At 35.3% G+C, this 16,405-nt stretch overlaps 1 protein-coding gene across 10 annotated transcripts in view; it reads left to right on the top strand.

Moving 5' to 3' along the window:
- GK (glycerol kinase) overlaps nt 1–6,722 on the top strand; it is a 76,891-nt gene extending 70,169 nt beyond the window's left edge. For 7 of the 10 annotated variants that reach the window (XM_073799273.1, XM_073799275.1, XM_019941929.3 and 4 more), the window contains 3 exons: nt 691–771; nt 3,612–3,698; nt 5,560–6,722. In XM_073799273.1, the coding sequence (XP_073655374.1) occupies nt 691–771; nt 3,612–3,698; nt 5,560–5,570 (179 nt within the window). In that variant the 3' untranslated portion in view covers nt 5,571–6,722. Of the gene's footprint in view, nt 1–690; nt 772–3,611; nt 3,699–5,559 lie in introns of those variants that run through there. The other 3 variants (XR_004524385.2, XM_019941947.3, XR_012329278.1) reach the window with 2 other exon arrangements.
- The last annotated feature ends 9,683 nt before the right edge of the window (nt 6,723–16,405 follow it).

Raw genomic sequence — 16,405 nt, 5'->3', positions numbered from 1 at the left:
AGCCACAAGCTCTGACCAATACCTGTATTAAATTTGTGTATGAAAATAAGGTTTTAAATACTGAATTTGGTTTTAAACCTTTTTAAAAACCTGTGTATGAAAATAAGGTTTTAAATACTGAATTTGGTTTTAAACCTTTTTAAAAACCTATGTATAAAATAACGTCAAAGTGGATTTTGTATGATATCCCAAGCTCCTCCACCCTCCCAAAAAGAGAAAATAGGTCAAGTAGGATTCCCCTTTCTAATTCATCACCACTTGCTTGTGAATGGCCTGGTCTTAGCAGGTAGCCTGTTTCCCCATCTCCCTTCATCGTGCAGACCAGGCTGAATTTCCCTCCAACTTCCAAGCAAGCTTCTCTCCCAGTCACTGGTAGTCACTAGCAATGGTACTCTCCGGAGTCTGAGTCCTGGTAAAACTCCATGTCAGCTTAATACAGTGTAACAAACATCAGTTTAATATGTGTAACAATTTGTCAAGAATGCTGAGTGAGGGACTTCCCTGGCAGTCCAGTGGTTCAGACTCCATGCTTCAAATGCAGGGGGCACAGGTTCGATCCCTGGTCGGATCCCACATGCTGCACAGCGCAGCAAAAAAAAAAAAGAACGCTGAGTGAACATAAGTGTGGTACTTAGAACATCTCAGTAAACTGCCTTTCTTATGTGTGGTTTTCCTACCTTCTATGTCTAGAAAGTGAAATTCGTTATTCTACGTGGAAGAAAGCTGTGATGAAGTCAATGGGTTGGGTTACAACTCAGTCTTCAGAAAGTGGTAAAAATGTTTTTATTATTATTGCCACTTTGCCCTAGTATGTTAAATCGCTTCTTTAAGTATCTGGCCATTTATACGTAGCAAGGCTGCTCTGAAGAAGAGCGTTATTGTAAGTTATAGTTTCTAATGTTTTGAAAACACTTTAAAGTTCTAAACATAACATATAAATTATCATGTTGATATACATACTTAACTCTGTCCTGCCATATCTTTCCTTATTAGTTTATTCCTGGTACTTCAATTGATAACTTAGTTTTCTAAAAGTAAAATTATTTCTAGTTTCTTCTTAATGAAAAAAAAAATCAACTAGACTTTTTTTTTTCTTCTTCTTCTTAGTGTCTGACTTTGCCTTTCTGGGGGGCTGTCTTCATGACCTGAACCAACCGAAAGCTGTATTAATTTCAGAATATATTTCACTACTTCCTAGACTGCTTCCAAGCCCTTAGTGAGTGTATGTTATGAGAACTCATTTGAATCAGAGGTAGAAAAGTACCAAACATAGTAAATTAGAAATGTCATAATTGGCAAATGCTCTTGGCAGAAAATAGAGGACTATTTTTTTTCAACCTCTTAGGTGGGAAGGTATTGCCTTAAGTAAACTATTTAATTATAAACAGCCCTGAGCTGCCTTTAATGTAGAAACAGCCTTAAACATGCCTTTAATATGGCATAATATTTTAATTCTTTGCTAAATGCAAGATTTCAAACATAGTGAATGAAACAATGGCCAATAATATATTGAAACGTATAGTTTAATGGAGAAGAGAATATAAATGAAATATGACCTGCCTTCCAACCCCAAAGCGAGTATAGAACCACTTTTAATGTATCTGGCTTTTAGGAAAAGCTTCTGGGATCATCTAGTACCACAGATTACTGTGATCTGTATTTTCAGTCCTGGATGTTCCTACTTGAAGCTTTTGTTTATTCTCCTAAATAAGCTTTAAGCTTAATATCCATTTTCTTTAAATCTTTTGTTCTGAGACTCACCTTTCTTTCTAAGATAGTGGCAGAGCCTTTCTTGCTAAGACTGTTTGCAGTTTTGAGACCCTTTATAGCTAAACTTCTCAATCATAGGTATTTTTGTAGCACAGTGCTAGTTGCTTTGAAAGATATAACAGACATGCACTCGATTTATTTTCTGGTTGCCCTTAATTAATGGCTAATGAAAATGAGTTATATGTTTTCTTTGACAAGTTAGATTTTTTTTTAACGGCACAGGGAATTCCCTGATGGTCCAGTGGTTAAGACTACGTACTTCCAATGCAAGGGGCCCGGTTTCAATCCCTGGTCGGGGAACTAAGATCTCGTATGCCACGCGGCATGGCCAAATAAAATAAGATGGCACAATCCTACCTGTGTTCCCGCACTCCACTGCCCCAGCTGCCTCCACGTCAATGCCACACATTCTTCTCCTTACTTGCAGTTGAAGACATAATTTTAATTGCAAAGTTCTTACAAAACCAATTGATCGTTTTCTCTGTTTGCTTACCTTACCTGTCAGTGAATTTAAAATGCCAAGAAAAAGTTGATAAAAGAAAATTACATGATTCTATTGTTTCTGCCATCAGCATTGATGATAAAGTAATTTGATTTTTTTGAGAGCTTTTGATTTTTCAAACTTTGTTTTTGTTTCAGTTAGGCTGCAGTGGATTTAAGGCAAAGTTTGAAAAACTTTTTGAGTAGATTTATGAAAAGCACTCATGTATAATATTTGAGAGTCTCTAAACTGTATAATAAACAGGCTAATAATATTCAATTAGTGAAATGCTGATTGTATTCCTTAAGCAGTATAAGCTATATAACGGTATGATTTATCAATAAGCTATCTGATAATAGCAGTACAGACAGACTCTTATTTTGATGATCTTGAAAGGATATTGGAATTGCTACCTGGTCTCTGATCCTCTTTAAATAGGTTTAATTTATGGGAAGAATATTATGTTAGCTTAATTTCCAAAGCGTTTTGCCAGTTTTGAAGCATTAATATTTATTTTCTTGTTTGTAACTATATTTCAATGGAGTGTAAAGAATTTTTAACATACATTCAATATGTTTAAAATGTTGTAGAAGTGATTGGGGGTTTGATAGTTTTTGGAGAGAGCTTATCATAAATGATGACTTCTTGGCTCTGTACTCCAAACCCACCAAAATATTTTTTCAAAGAGTGTTAAATATTCTAGATATATAATTTTTATATTCAAGAAAAGTATCTATCTATCTATCTATTCTTAAAAGGAAGGGTTTCCAAGAGAATTCAGGTTGGAAAATATCAAAACAATCGTGTTCTCAGGCAATATTTTAAAATGTAGATTAATACAGTTTGGTTTTTTAATTATACTAACATGAATATTCAGGTACATTTCCTTATACACCAAGTCTATTTAAAAAAGAAAATGAAACCAGTAGGGTTTGAAATTCATTTTTAGTAGACGAATATAACTCTTCTCTGATAGCCAAAGGATCTATAATTTGAATTTGAGGGGAATTGGATTGCTCATTTAGTATCTTTTGGGGAAGAATCAAGAAAGCTAAAATCAACAGCCTCCCAAAAAGTTCTCCATCAGCTTTGGCTTTGCCAGTGGAAGGTTTATGTTGGTCTGTATGTTCTATGTTCTTGGCTACTTGTGGCATGCTATCTGTATTGTTTGTTGACTGTCATAAGCCTTGAATATTGATTCTGGTTTTGATTTGAAGTAAGAACTCTTTGCTAGCTTTTATGAATATGCTATTTTTATAACTTTTTTTGCTATCATGTGATTCTTAACACAAATATTGTAATTATGTGTCTCTCTTTTGGTTTGCTTGACTGGAATTCCCTCCTACTTGGATGACCACAGGTGACCCTAGTATCTTCTGTAGTCTACCCTTGGGCTTTTTTATAGTGAGTAGCATGGTAATGTTAATCGGAGCAAGGTACCTCTCAGGTCAGTTCCTCTTTACATTAGACAATTGTATTAGTTAGCATTGATGTATTTGTGTATGACTCAGCAGAAAGTTTTTGGTGTTTTTCCTTCTTCCTATTCTTAGGAACCTGGAAAATCTATTAAAGGTCTAATTAGTTAGACCAATTGATCTTTGGGGGCAGTCAGAATTAAGGACTGTGACTCTGCTTTTATTCTCTTTTTAGTAGATGATGATTTTCTTTGAGGGGCTACATTCTGCTGTCAGCTGCAACAATAAGCACAAGTGAAAGTACTACTGTCAATGTTTAAATGAAAGGACATTCAGAGTGATAGATGAAATTTATAGTATTTGAAATCAAATAAATTGGCTTTCAAATGTACATAAGTTGTTTTTCATACTTAATGAAAATCTGCTACACAAGTCTTAATATTTCAATTCTGGTAAGAATTTCAGCCAGAGTATGTTAGCAGAGTTTCTGTGAAACTCTACAGCTAGGGAAAATTTATCATCACTTTTATTTTAATTAAAAGAATACATTTGGTGAAATAAAGTTTTTTAAAAAGTTATTATTGAAATAAATTGGGGTCGAAATTCAAACTGAAAAAAAAAAATTCAAACTGAATTATTATTTTGCATATTAACTTCTGAATATTCTTATAAGAGTAAAATTGCTCAGTATTTTATAAAACACATTGCATAACCTGTATTAATTTAAATATAATAATAATTTTTGGAAGATGTTGCTGATGATAGCTCTCAGTTTTTCTTCAAATTAATGGCCTAAATGGAAATGACGTATTTCATATGTTGCCAAGAAAGTGAAACATTTTAACAATCTTCCTAATTAACGAAAGAGTTAAATTATTTTTCTTAATTAATTAGAAGATTACCTGGGTGTAAAATATAAAATTTTTTATTAATATGGGAGAATATCTGTTTATAGAAATCTGACAAGCGTTAATCAGCTTGACATCATCACCAAAGTGCTATATATAAATATGGAATGAAAAGTTATTTACATCAGCAGAAATGGGATGAAAATTATTTACATTAGCAGAACATTAAATTATCTTTTAATTAATGATAAAACTTGGGTTACTTGCATGAGAATTTAAAATTAGATTGCCTTTTTCTGTATTCTTCATGTTCCCGATAAATTTGTTCAAATCTTCTACTTCCATAATAATCATACCTTATGTTGGTATTAGTGCTTTATACCTTACAAAGGGCTTCTGTATACATAAATCTATACAGAATTAGCAGATGCTTATTTTCTTTCTGCTTCTTGGGAATGTTTGGTGGAACAGTCCAAATATTCCCCAGAAGAACTGTAGTTTAAATTAATTTTTTAAAAAAATGCTGTTTGAGGAAAAGTTCTATTTTTTTTCTTTACCGTGAGTTTTTTTGGCTGCATAGTGATGGTCTGGAAAAGGAAAGAAAATAACATTGCAGCTGAATGTTTTCATTGATTTTTTTTTCACCTTCTGTTTCCCCTTTGATACCAGTACCAGAATGAAAAGGCTTGGTCTATGAAAATTAGGATATGTAGCATATCTCTAAGCTAAAGGATACAGTAAGTGTCCAAATTCCTAGGCTTCCAAAATAGATATGATTGCCATCTTTAGGATCTCTCTTGGTAACATATGCTGAGATTTGAGAAGAATTGGGATGGCTTGCCTTGGTAAACAGTTAGCAATAGTGTTTATTTGCTAATTTTGGAATTGGATCAGTTATATTTGTTGCATTTTTACCTGTGAAGCAATATTTAAGAATCATATGGAATTTCTAGCTCAATAAATTATTGAATTGTCTTCATTGTTTTAACTCCTGAATTGCATGTATTTTATTACTGACATATATGATTTTTGTCCCCCATTTTAGGTATGCCATAAATACTACCAACTCATGGATTCCAAAGATGCGAGCTCTTTACCTACCGAGAGAATCCAGTGATTCTGTCTCTTAATGTGATGACACTACTCATAGACTCTGATTTTATTTATAAGCCACTAGCTGCATGACCCTCCAAGTAGACCTGTGGCTTGAAATAAAGTAAATGCAGCAGAAAGAATGCTATAGAAACATTTGGTGTGTTTTTTAACATCGGTAGTTAAGATTGGACCAGCTACCTTTGGGGCTGACCCGCTCCTTTGCCATCATTTCCTGCCTCATTCCCTCTAAGATCTAGGAATAATTCAGATCCTGTCCATTGGAATCTTTTATCACATATATTCAAACTCTGATGGGCCAGGATTTGATTCCTGAACTACACATGCTTGATTAAGGGGCTGTTACTAATGGGCTAAAAATTTGTGACCTTTTGTTTGCTTCTTTTTAACAGACCCCCCTACCCAAAGTCCTCTTTTCTGCATATTAGGGAGACCACAGCATCTTCACTGAATGTTTCAATGGAAGCCTCTACTAAATTCTTAAAATGGAAATTTAGTACCCTCATTGCTTAGGTATTTCGCTGAAAAGTATTTGCCAAAACTGAAAATTCTTCATATATTGTATTTAACGTGGTCTCACTAATTACACTGAATTGCTATCTGGATCTTATAGGGAAGGACACTTTCCTTTTTTTTTCTTTCATCTCTCCTTTTTATATATTTTTTTACTTTGTATGTCTAACATACATGCCTATATATTTTATATACCGAGGGTAGCCCATTTATAAAAAGAGTACGTGTTCTCACTAATTACACTGAATTTCTGTCTGGATCTTATAGGGAAGAACACTTTCTTTTTTTTCTTTTTGTCTCTCCTTTTTATATTTCTTACTTTGTATGTGTAACATACATGCCTTTATATTTTATATACTGAGGGTAGCCCATTTATAAATTAAGAGCACACTGTGTTCGGTAGGTTATAACGGGGCTGGTCTTAAGTGGACCTCTATGTGTATAAATATTTTGGAGAAAACAGCTGTATACATTTTTGGGCAATGGTTATGCATATTATTTACCAGGAGAAACTTTTTCTTAAAGAGCCAACATTTACAATTTAAGTATATGTTCTATGTCAATAAAAGAAAATATACTTTATTGTGACTATAATTTCTTATACCATACTTTTATATGCTAAAAAAGAAAAGAGAAAAAACTGTGGAATACTACAGCAAACATTGTTTTCAAATACAAGCACTAGTTCACATAAAGTTATTTTTCCTTTGACGTAATTTTACACATATTTAGTATATTTTGAGGGGATGTCAAAAAATGTTAAAATACTTAAGTAGAAAAAAAAGCCAAGAATCTCTTTCTCTCCAAGTATGTTATCAATTGCTGATAAGCAATTAAAATTTCTATTTGAGATAACAGATAGCTATCTCTGCTTATTGTCATATTACAACTGAAAAAAAAAAAAAGGTTTTATTGATAGAAATGGCTTCTAGCAAAACCAAGAATTTCTTTCTGCCCCCCACCGACAACCAAGAATTTCTCAAAAAATTTAATGTTATGTGTTGTAAAAACGTAACCTAATCTAGCTTCTTAATGTCAATTTAAAAATATCTTAAAATTAATTTGTGTTTACTACAAATAAGAAGATACTGCCTTCTAATTATTTTCTTCAATCAGTGATGAAAATGGGAAAATATTTATATATTAATATAAAAGGTTTTGTTTTGTTTGGAATTAATGTAGCTTTCATTTGCAGTTCTGATTATGCTGTTTCTAAATTATTGAATCTGCTGGGTTTTATTGACGCAGCTGCCACTTTAGTGACGTAAATATTATAGAAAGGTACTATGAAATTATTACTTTGTGGCAAGGATACTTTTAAACATAATTATGTTTCTACAAAGGTAGGTTGAGTTAATGTAAATAGTTGTGAAAATCATTGTTCAAGTAATTTTAAGATTACATTAATTTTCTATAAATTGCAATATTTATAAATGTTTGAAATTATACACATTGATATTTAATGATAAATTTACTTAAAATAAATCAACCTTCATTCTTACTTGCATTTCTCATTTACAGACTAGAACTTAGATCAAAGTTAAATTGAGAAAGAAATTGCAGGACATGTGAAGCTCAGCTGTTAGCACTTGATCAGGCACACTCTGAAGAATTAACCGACAGCCGAAGAAGTAGTTTCTGGAATGATGAGCACCTTACTCGTTCTGTTAGAAAAGACTACAGTGTCCCATCTCAGCATCCAGAAAATACCCTGCTGAGGTCAGCAGCCTTTATCAATAGGGTCTTGTGGTCATGGCTAACCATGACCTACTGGTTCCACTCTCTGCTTCAGTTTCTCTCTACCTGGGTGATTTGGTGGAGTGAAGTACGCCACTGTTCTCTGAACACAATAGCCAACACCTCAACCTTTTTTTTCTCCAGGTAATCAGTAACATAAGTAATGCATTTTTGCTTCTTTAATAATATCTTAGAATTTTTTAGTGTGTTTCTTTTGAAATGCCTAAAGGTCAGCTCTTTGGCTTATGGGTATTTTGTATCATGTGGGAATGAAGAATGATAGCTATTTAGGAGGGACCACCAATCAAAATATGTCATAGCACAGAAACTGTAACAGTATGGGCAGTCTAGTCGGTAGTATTTACCTCACAGTGTCTACCTAATCATAAATAGAAGTTCAAAATTTATTATTTTTATAGCTTTAATGAGTTATAATTGATATACAGAAAACGGTACATATTTAATGTATATACTTTGATGAGTTCAGACATATGCATACACCCATTATCCCATTACCACAATCAAGGTTATAAACATATCTGTCACCTCCAAAATTTTTCTTATGTCCCTTTGCTTGTTGTGTTTGTGTGTTAAGAATGCTTAACACGAGATCTACCCTCTTACATTTTAAATTATTTATTTATTTATTTTTGGCTGCATTGGGTCTTTGTTGCTGCGTGTGGGCTTTCTCTAGTTGTGTTGAGTGGGGGCTACTCTTCGTTGCAGTGCGCGGGCTTCTTATTGCGGTGGCTTCTCTTGTTGTGGAGCACGGGCTCTAGGCGCGCAGGCTTCAGTAGTTGCGGCACACAGGCTCAGTAGTTGTGTCTCTTGGGCTCTAGAGCTCAGACTCAGTAGTTGTGGCGCACGGGCTTAGTTGCTCCGTAGCATGTGGGATCTTCCTGGGCCAGGGCTCGAAGCCATGTCTCCTGCATTGGCAGGCGGATTCTTAACCACTGTGCCACCAGGGAAGCCCTACCCTCTTAAATTTTTAAGTGCACAATACCATATTGTTAACTGTAGGCACTATGTTGTACAACAGATATCTAGAACTTATTCATCTTGTGTAATTAACTTCATATCCACTGAACAACTCCCCATTTCCCCCTCACCCCAGACCCTGCTAGGCACCAATCTCTTTTCTGTTTCTATGAGTTTGACTTTTTAAGATTCCACACATGAAGTAAGATCATGCAGTATTTCTTTCTGTGTCTGGTTTATTTCACTTAGCATAATATCTTCCAGGTCCATCGATGTTGTCACAAATAGTAGAATTTCCTTCTTGTTTTAAGGCTGATCAAGATTCCACTGCATGCATATACCACATTTTCTTTAACCATTCATCTGTCAATGGACATTTGGGTCATTTCTATATCTTGGCTGTTGTGAATAATGCTGCAGTGAACATGGGAGTGTAGATATCTCTTCAAGATCCTGATTTCAATGCTTTTGGATATATACTCAAAAGTGGGATTGCGGGATCATATGGTAGTTCTATTTTTAATTTTTTTGAGGAATCCTCATACTGTTTTCCACAGTGCCTGTACCATTTTACATTCCCACCAACAATGTTACAAGTGTTCCAAAAATTATTTTTTAACTAGAACTTTGTAATAACTTGTTTTAACTAATAATATTTAAGTAATGAAGTTTACTTGATCCGTTCTAGCAACCTAACAATTTGTAAGGTCACATAACAGGCAATTATTGGAAAACTGAGTGGCTTTTTTAAAACCAACTTGGTTGCTACTTGGTCTATACTTTATAGGTATATATCTTAGTTCTGGTCTTATGATAAAGTATAAATTGTGTTAAGTATCATAGACAAAAAACTCTCGCAAGTGTTTCCAAACATTTCCCTGTCATCAGATTTAGTGAAAATGACCTATTAAATTAAATTTGGGGACTATAAAGATAAATATTCTGAGAAGCAGAAGATAGTTTAAAAACAAGTTACTCAACTAGACCAATATCTCTATTTACCAGTTTTCATCCTATTTCAGGTAACTAGTTCTACCTGACAGCATAATAGTTGAGGATAACAATATTTTTCAGTTTTCCTGTGTAGTATTAAAATTAAGTAGCTTCTTTTATTCCCCATTATTAAACCTGATATTATTTATCTCATTGATTGCTTATTATGATATGACTAGTTTACAAGTGGATTTCATAAATATCAGATCACTTAAATCATCTCCAAAACATTCATCAAAAGGAGACTGGTTAAATTAACTGTGCTACAGCCACACAATATAGAACATGTAGCTTTAGAAAAGCATGAGGATGCTGTGTCTAGAAACATGGAAACATCCAAGATAAGTGAAAAAGCAAGGTGCAGAGGAGTGCGTAAGTGTGCTACCTTTCCATTTAAAAAAAAAAGAAAAAGAAAAATCTAGGATGTTTGCCTGTGCCAGAAGGACACATAAGGAAATTGGGAAGCTGCCGCATAGCACAGGTAGATCAGCTCGGTGCTTTGTGACCACCTAGAGGGGTGGGATAGGGAGGGTGGAAGGGAGAGGCAAGAGGGAGGGGATATGGGGATATATGTATACGTACAGCTGATTCACTTTGCTATGCAGCAGCAACTAACACACCATTGTAAAGCATTTATACTCCAATAAAGATGGCGGGGGGGAAAGAAACTGTTAAATAGTACTGGAACAGAATGCAGTGATCAGGCATGTGGGACACAGGAGTAGGGGAAAACATAAAAGTTATATATTTGAACCGTGTTAATTGCTAGTATGTGTAATATTGAACCATGTTAATATATTAACTGTTTGCAAAACTAATTTTAAATTTTTGAACTTAAATTCAGAGGCCATTGTACATGAATGTTCATGACAGCATTATTCATAACAGCCAACAAGGAAATAACCCACATGTCTATCAGCTGATGAATGGATAAATGAAAGTTGGTATATCCACACAATGGAATATTGTTCAGGTATAAAAATGAATAAAGTACCAGATACATGCTACAACATAAATGAACCTTGAAAACTGCACAAAGTGAAAAAAGTCATGTACAAAAAGCCACATATTATATGATTCCAGTTGTATGAAATGTCCAGAATAGACAAATCCATAGAGACAGAAAGTGGATTAGTGGCTGCCAGAGTCTGGGGGGAGGGGAAAGGGGACGTGATTGCTAATGGACAGGGTTTCTTTTGGGGTGATGATTGCACAACTTTGTGACTATACTAAAAACTGAATTATACACTTTAAAGGAGTGCATTTATGGTATATGAATTATATTTCAATAAAAATGTAACTTTAATTTGCATTTACGTAAAATAAATATACATGACCAGTCCCCGATGGCATGTGAACTTGTAGGCCCTGAAATGAGCCCTCTGAAGGAAATAAATTTTATTTGCTCCTTGAAAAATGGAGGTTAATAAATTTATCTCCTTTTTATTTCACTTTCATTAACTATTTTTTAAGTATCTAATACTGGAAATAAGAAAAATGCTTTAGTCACTGATACATAAAAGATTATGATGAAGTAGAAGATCTGGGCTCCCATTCAGTTTCCCAGGCGTTTTCATGGTCTGTCCAATGGGATATAGTGATAAAAAGGACGCAGCTAACTCGTTTTCCCCAAAGACTTGGTAAATGAGGAGGCAGTCTTCTGAACGTATTAAGCAAATCATATCACTCTAATTACCAGTAACTTGACTTCTAGTTACGAAACTATGCTGTTTCCTAATTTTCTTGAAAGTTTAGCCTCATCTGTTTATCATCTTCTTTCTCCTCAAACTCATTTTAAACCTTCAACCTTTCATTAATTTACCACCACATCTTTTTCTTTACTACTGTTTATAGGAGGAAACAATAGGTCTGTTTGTCATCTACCTCTTCAAATAATTGTAAATCTAATTCAAATGGCAGTGAATGTTTACAAGTTCACACTCTACATCACTGGTTTCTCAACAGCCGAGGGAGCGCTTTGTAAAATGAGCATTCCTGTCCATTTAATTCTTTTGATCAAATTGTTTGTTTGGAAATCAGAGTAATACTGCTCTTAGAAAAATTAGAAGATAAGAGGTTACAAAGAATAGTAGAAAATCATTTATTTTTTCCCCAAACTTTAAGGTGGTATTTTCATAGATCTTGAATGTTCATAAACTTTACATAAAAATTTTAACCTGCACAACAATACAACATATCATGTGTATGGACACATACAGTTGAACTAGAAGTATGAAACTTGCATAGGGATGATAGATACCAAGTTTAGGATGGTGATTACTTCTGGAAGGCAGAGCATGGAATCAGGGCAAGAGACTTCACTGGAACCTGAAAAGTTGTGTTTCTTAAAAAGTTAAAAGCTAAAGCAAATATAGCAAAATCTTAAGATGTGACTGAGTGGTGGGGTACGGATGTATTTACTATATTCTCTACTTTTCTGTATGCTTGAAATATTTCATAGTAAAAATATAAGGTGTATCGTCCTCCTAATTATATGTATCTAAGTCCACCACTCACTGTCCATTAGTGTAATTTTGTTTATCCTGGCACCCTTCCCAATTAAAAGGGCTGAAATCTTATTGATCTTCTGGCACAATTATTTCAAGCACCTCATGTAAAGCATCAATATTCAGAATAAATAAGGTGTATTAGAAATTATATCCTTGCTTAGCCATTCATTTGTTATGAATTCCGTGACTCAATACTTGTCTTCTTTCCAATATAGAAACTTCCACAAATTTTAATAGATAATTGCGCTGCTGACAGCCCACCGCATTTATAATTACATATTAAGGCTAGAAAATTTCTGGGCCGAAAAGTCTCAATTCTAGATTTAAGTTTAATATCAAGGGGAAAAGATCATTGCCATTATATTGGATTTCAAATCAGGCACAAGACCTGTTTTATTCTATTCCAGGTTCTAGTTCATTACAGTTGAAACAAAGCACTAAATAATAAAATTGGTTGAAATTTGTTTCCTTCCAAGCATGTGTTTACAAGACCACAAAGACATGGGTAAAATAAAATGGTAGGGTGGCAATCAAAATGATTAGCACCTTCTGTGGAAGGGAAAATTGGGCTCTGAAACTGAACAATTATCCCCATAATTTTCGTTTTTTGTTTGTTTGTTTTTTGCGGTATGCAGGCCTCTCACTGTTGTGGCCTCTCCTGCTGCGGAGCACAGGCTCCGGACGCGCAGGCTCAGCGGCCATGGCTCACGGGCCCAGCCGCTCCGCAGCATGTGGGATCTTCCCGGACCAGGGCACGAACCCGTGTCCCCTGCATCGGCAGGCGGACTCTCGACCACTGCGCCACCAGGGAAGCCCTATCCCCATAATTTTCATCTTTATCTTCTAATCTTCTAATCTTCTTTATCTTCTAATTTTTCATCTTAATGGATGTCATATTTCGTCTCAGGAGTTATGGTAATTTATTTAATCACTCTCAGAGCAATTACTTCTGTAAACTATTTTTTTTTGAATTTTTGAATTTTATTTTATTTTTTTATACAGCAGGTTCTTGTTAGTCATCCATTTTATACACATCAGTGTATACATGTCAATCCCAATCGCCCAATTCATCACACCACCACCACCACCCCCTGCCACTTTCCCCCCTTGGTGTCCATACATTTGTTCTCTACATCTGTGTCTCTATTTCTACCCTGCAAACCGGTTCATCTGTACCATTTTTCTAGGTTCCACATATATGCGTTAATATACGATATTTGTTTTTCTCTTTCTGACTTACTCTGTATGACAGTCTCTAGATCCATCCACGTCTCAACAAATGACCCAATTTCGTTCCTTTTTATGGCTGAGTAATATTCCATTGTATATATGTACCACATCTTCTTTATCCATTCGTCTGTCGTTGGGCATTTAGGTTGCTTCCATGACCTGGCTATTGTAAATAGTGCTGCAGTGAACATTGGGGTGCATGTGTCTTTTTGAATTATGGTTTTCTCTGGGTATATGCCCAGTAGTGGGATCGCTGGGTCATATGGTAGTTCTATATTTCGTTTTTTAAGGAACCTCCATACTGTTCTCCATAGTGGCTGTATCAGTTTACATTCCCACCAACAGTGCAAGGGGGTTCCCTTTTCTCCACACCTTCTCCAGCATTTGTTGTTTGTATATTTTCTGATGATGCCCATTCTAACTGGTGTGAGGTGATACCTCATTGTAGTTTTGATTTGCATTTCTCTAATAATTAGTGATGTTGAGCTGCTTTTCATGTGCTTCTTGGCCATCTGTATGTCTTCTTTGGAGAAATGCCTATTTAGGTCTTCTGCCCATTTTTGGATTGGGTTGTTTGTTTTTTTAATATTGAGCTGCATGAGCTGTTTATATATTTTGGAGGTTAATCCTTTGTCAGTTGCTTCGTTTGCAAATATTTTCTCCCATTCTGAGCATTGTCTTTTCGTCTTGTTTATGGTTTCCTTTGCTGTGCTAAAGCTTTTAAGTTTCGTTAGGTCCCATTTTTTTATTTTTGTTTTTATTTCCATTACTCTAGGAGGTGGGCCAAAAAAGATCTTGCTGTGATTTATGTCAAAGAGTGTTCTTCCTATGTTTTCCTCTAAGAGTTTATCCCTCTAAGGGATTACTTCTGTAAACTATTCTTTTTAGCCCAAGCTCCTAGGTCAGAGCCACTAGGGCGGGGGTGGGGGGGGCAGACTCCTTTGGAGCTACTGACCCTCCTGCCCCCACCTTCCCGGCATTCACTGCCCTCGGCCTGCGCCTGCCTCCCTCGTTCCTCAGCTGGAATCAGTCGCCCTCCCTTCAGGCCCATCCCTCCTGCCCCATGACATCAATCAACCAGTAAGCCACTACCAGGTGCCCAGCCCCATGCCAGTAGCTCAAGGGTGCCCAAGAGAAGAAGGCTTAACCTGCCTTCAAGGACCCTGGTGTCTGTCTGGAGAAGTAAACCATACACATTTCTGCTGAAAAGCCTCAGATATCCAATCACAATGTGTATCATACAAGATTCCCCTATGTTTCCAAAGTCCATCACTTGTAGTCTAAATTTTTTTATCGGCTTCCTAGAGGTCATGTGGAATAGAATCTAGTGACTGATTGATTACCTTTTGAAAAGCTGGCTTGTTATAAACAAATTCACCTCCTAGGTGGCGCTGTTTTCAACACGCAGGCTTTTTGTCTTCTCAAGTAGCCTTCCTTTCCATCAGCGTATACTGCAGAAGTATACAGCGTATACTGCAGAAGTTTTGGGTAATCATAATTACATGAAAGCATCGTAGTGATCGTAGGAGATGTCCAGGATGCCTTCATGCTAGGATCATAAAAACCAAAGGCTTAAGTGAAGCCATCAATCCATTTATACTTTCCTGCAGCTCTGATTTTTCTTAGAATTTTCAGCTCATGAAAAAACTCAGATTTGTAGATAATTTTTTTATCATCTATAGTTTAACATTTAACAATTTAAAAACTGAAATATCACTGCTAATTACACATTATATAGTGTCCTAAATTTATTCAGTCATAAAGATCTTCATAGTTAGCCTATTTTCTTAAAAAAGCCTTTTTAGAATACCTCTCTTCATAGTTGACTCTTGGGATGACATAGTAGAATCAGCCAATTCCAAGGCAATATTGTGCATCCATTATTTTCCCTGATACCGACCAGATTATTTTTCATTCTTCCTTATTTTATTGTTTCTGCTTCACCTATGCAGTTCTAGAAAATTATAAAGAAATAATCTCTTTATAACAATCCACAAGTATGACCAAATCAAGGCAAAATTGTGTTAATTGTACCTTATGTTGTACCATCATTATTGTCTCAATACCAAGCAGGTTTCTTAAAACTCTATTATCATTGTCATTAGCTTCTTACATATTGAGTTTTACAGTTATTAAGAAAATATTCTTTATTGCTACAGTCCTTCAGCACGTTGATCATATATCCACTGTAAGCACTTGAGCATCCAAATATAACAAAACACGGGACTTCCCTGGTGGCCCAGTGGGTAAGAATCCGCCTGCCAATGCAGGAGACATGGGTTCGAGCCCTGGTCTGGGAAGATCCCACATGCCGCAGAGCAACTAAGCCCGTGAGCTACAACTACTGAACCTGCGCTCTACAGCCCGTGTTCTGCAACAAGAGAAGCCACCGCAATGAGAAGCCTGGCATCGCAATGAAGAGTAGCCCCGGCTCACCGCAGCTAGAGAAAGCCCACGCGCAGCAACAAAGACCCAACACAGACAAAAATAAATTAATTTTAAAAATATATATATATATAACAAAACATAACTAATCTGGAAAATGGTGAATAATCTAATTTACATAATAATTTGTAAACATTTTCCACATACAATTGTATGAGATAAAGGGTATACTTTGAAAAAAACGATCACTCATATCAATGTTAGTAAGCTGCAAATAGGATTAAGTTCCTTTCATCATAAAACAGTTGTTGAATCAACAATTTGAACAATTTATTCCTTAGGTATCTTTTGGGTAAACTGTATTTTAAATGGAATTCTTTTTCTATAAAATAAAATATATTTTCAAAGAGACTTTGTTGAATACACCACTCT

Source organism: Tursiops truncatus, chromosome X, assembly GCF_011762595.2.
Source record: "Tursiops truncatus isolate mTurTru1 chromosome X, mTurTru1.mat.Y, whole genome shotgun sequence".
Classification (NCBI taxonomy): domain Eukaryota; kingdom Metazoa; phylum Chordata; class Mammalia; order Artiodactyla; family Delphinidae; genus Tursiops; species Tursiops truncatus.
Note: the sequence above shows the minus strand (reverse complement) of the source record. Positions and strands in the feature narration are given on the sequence as shown.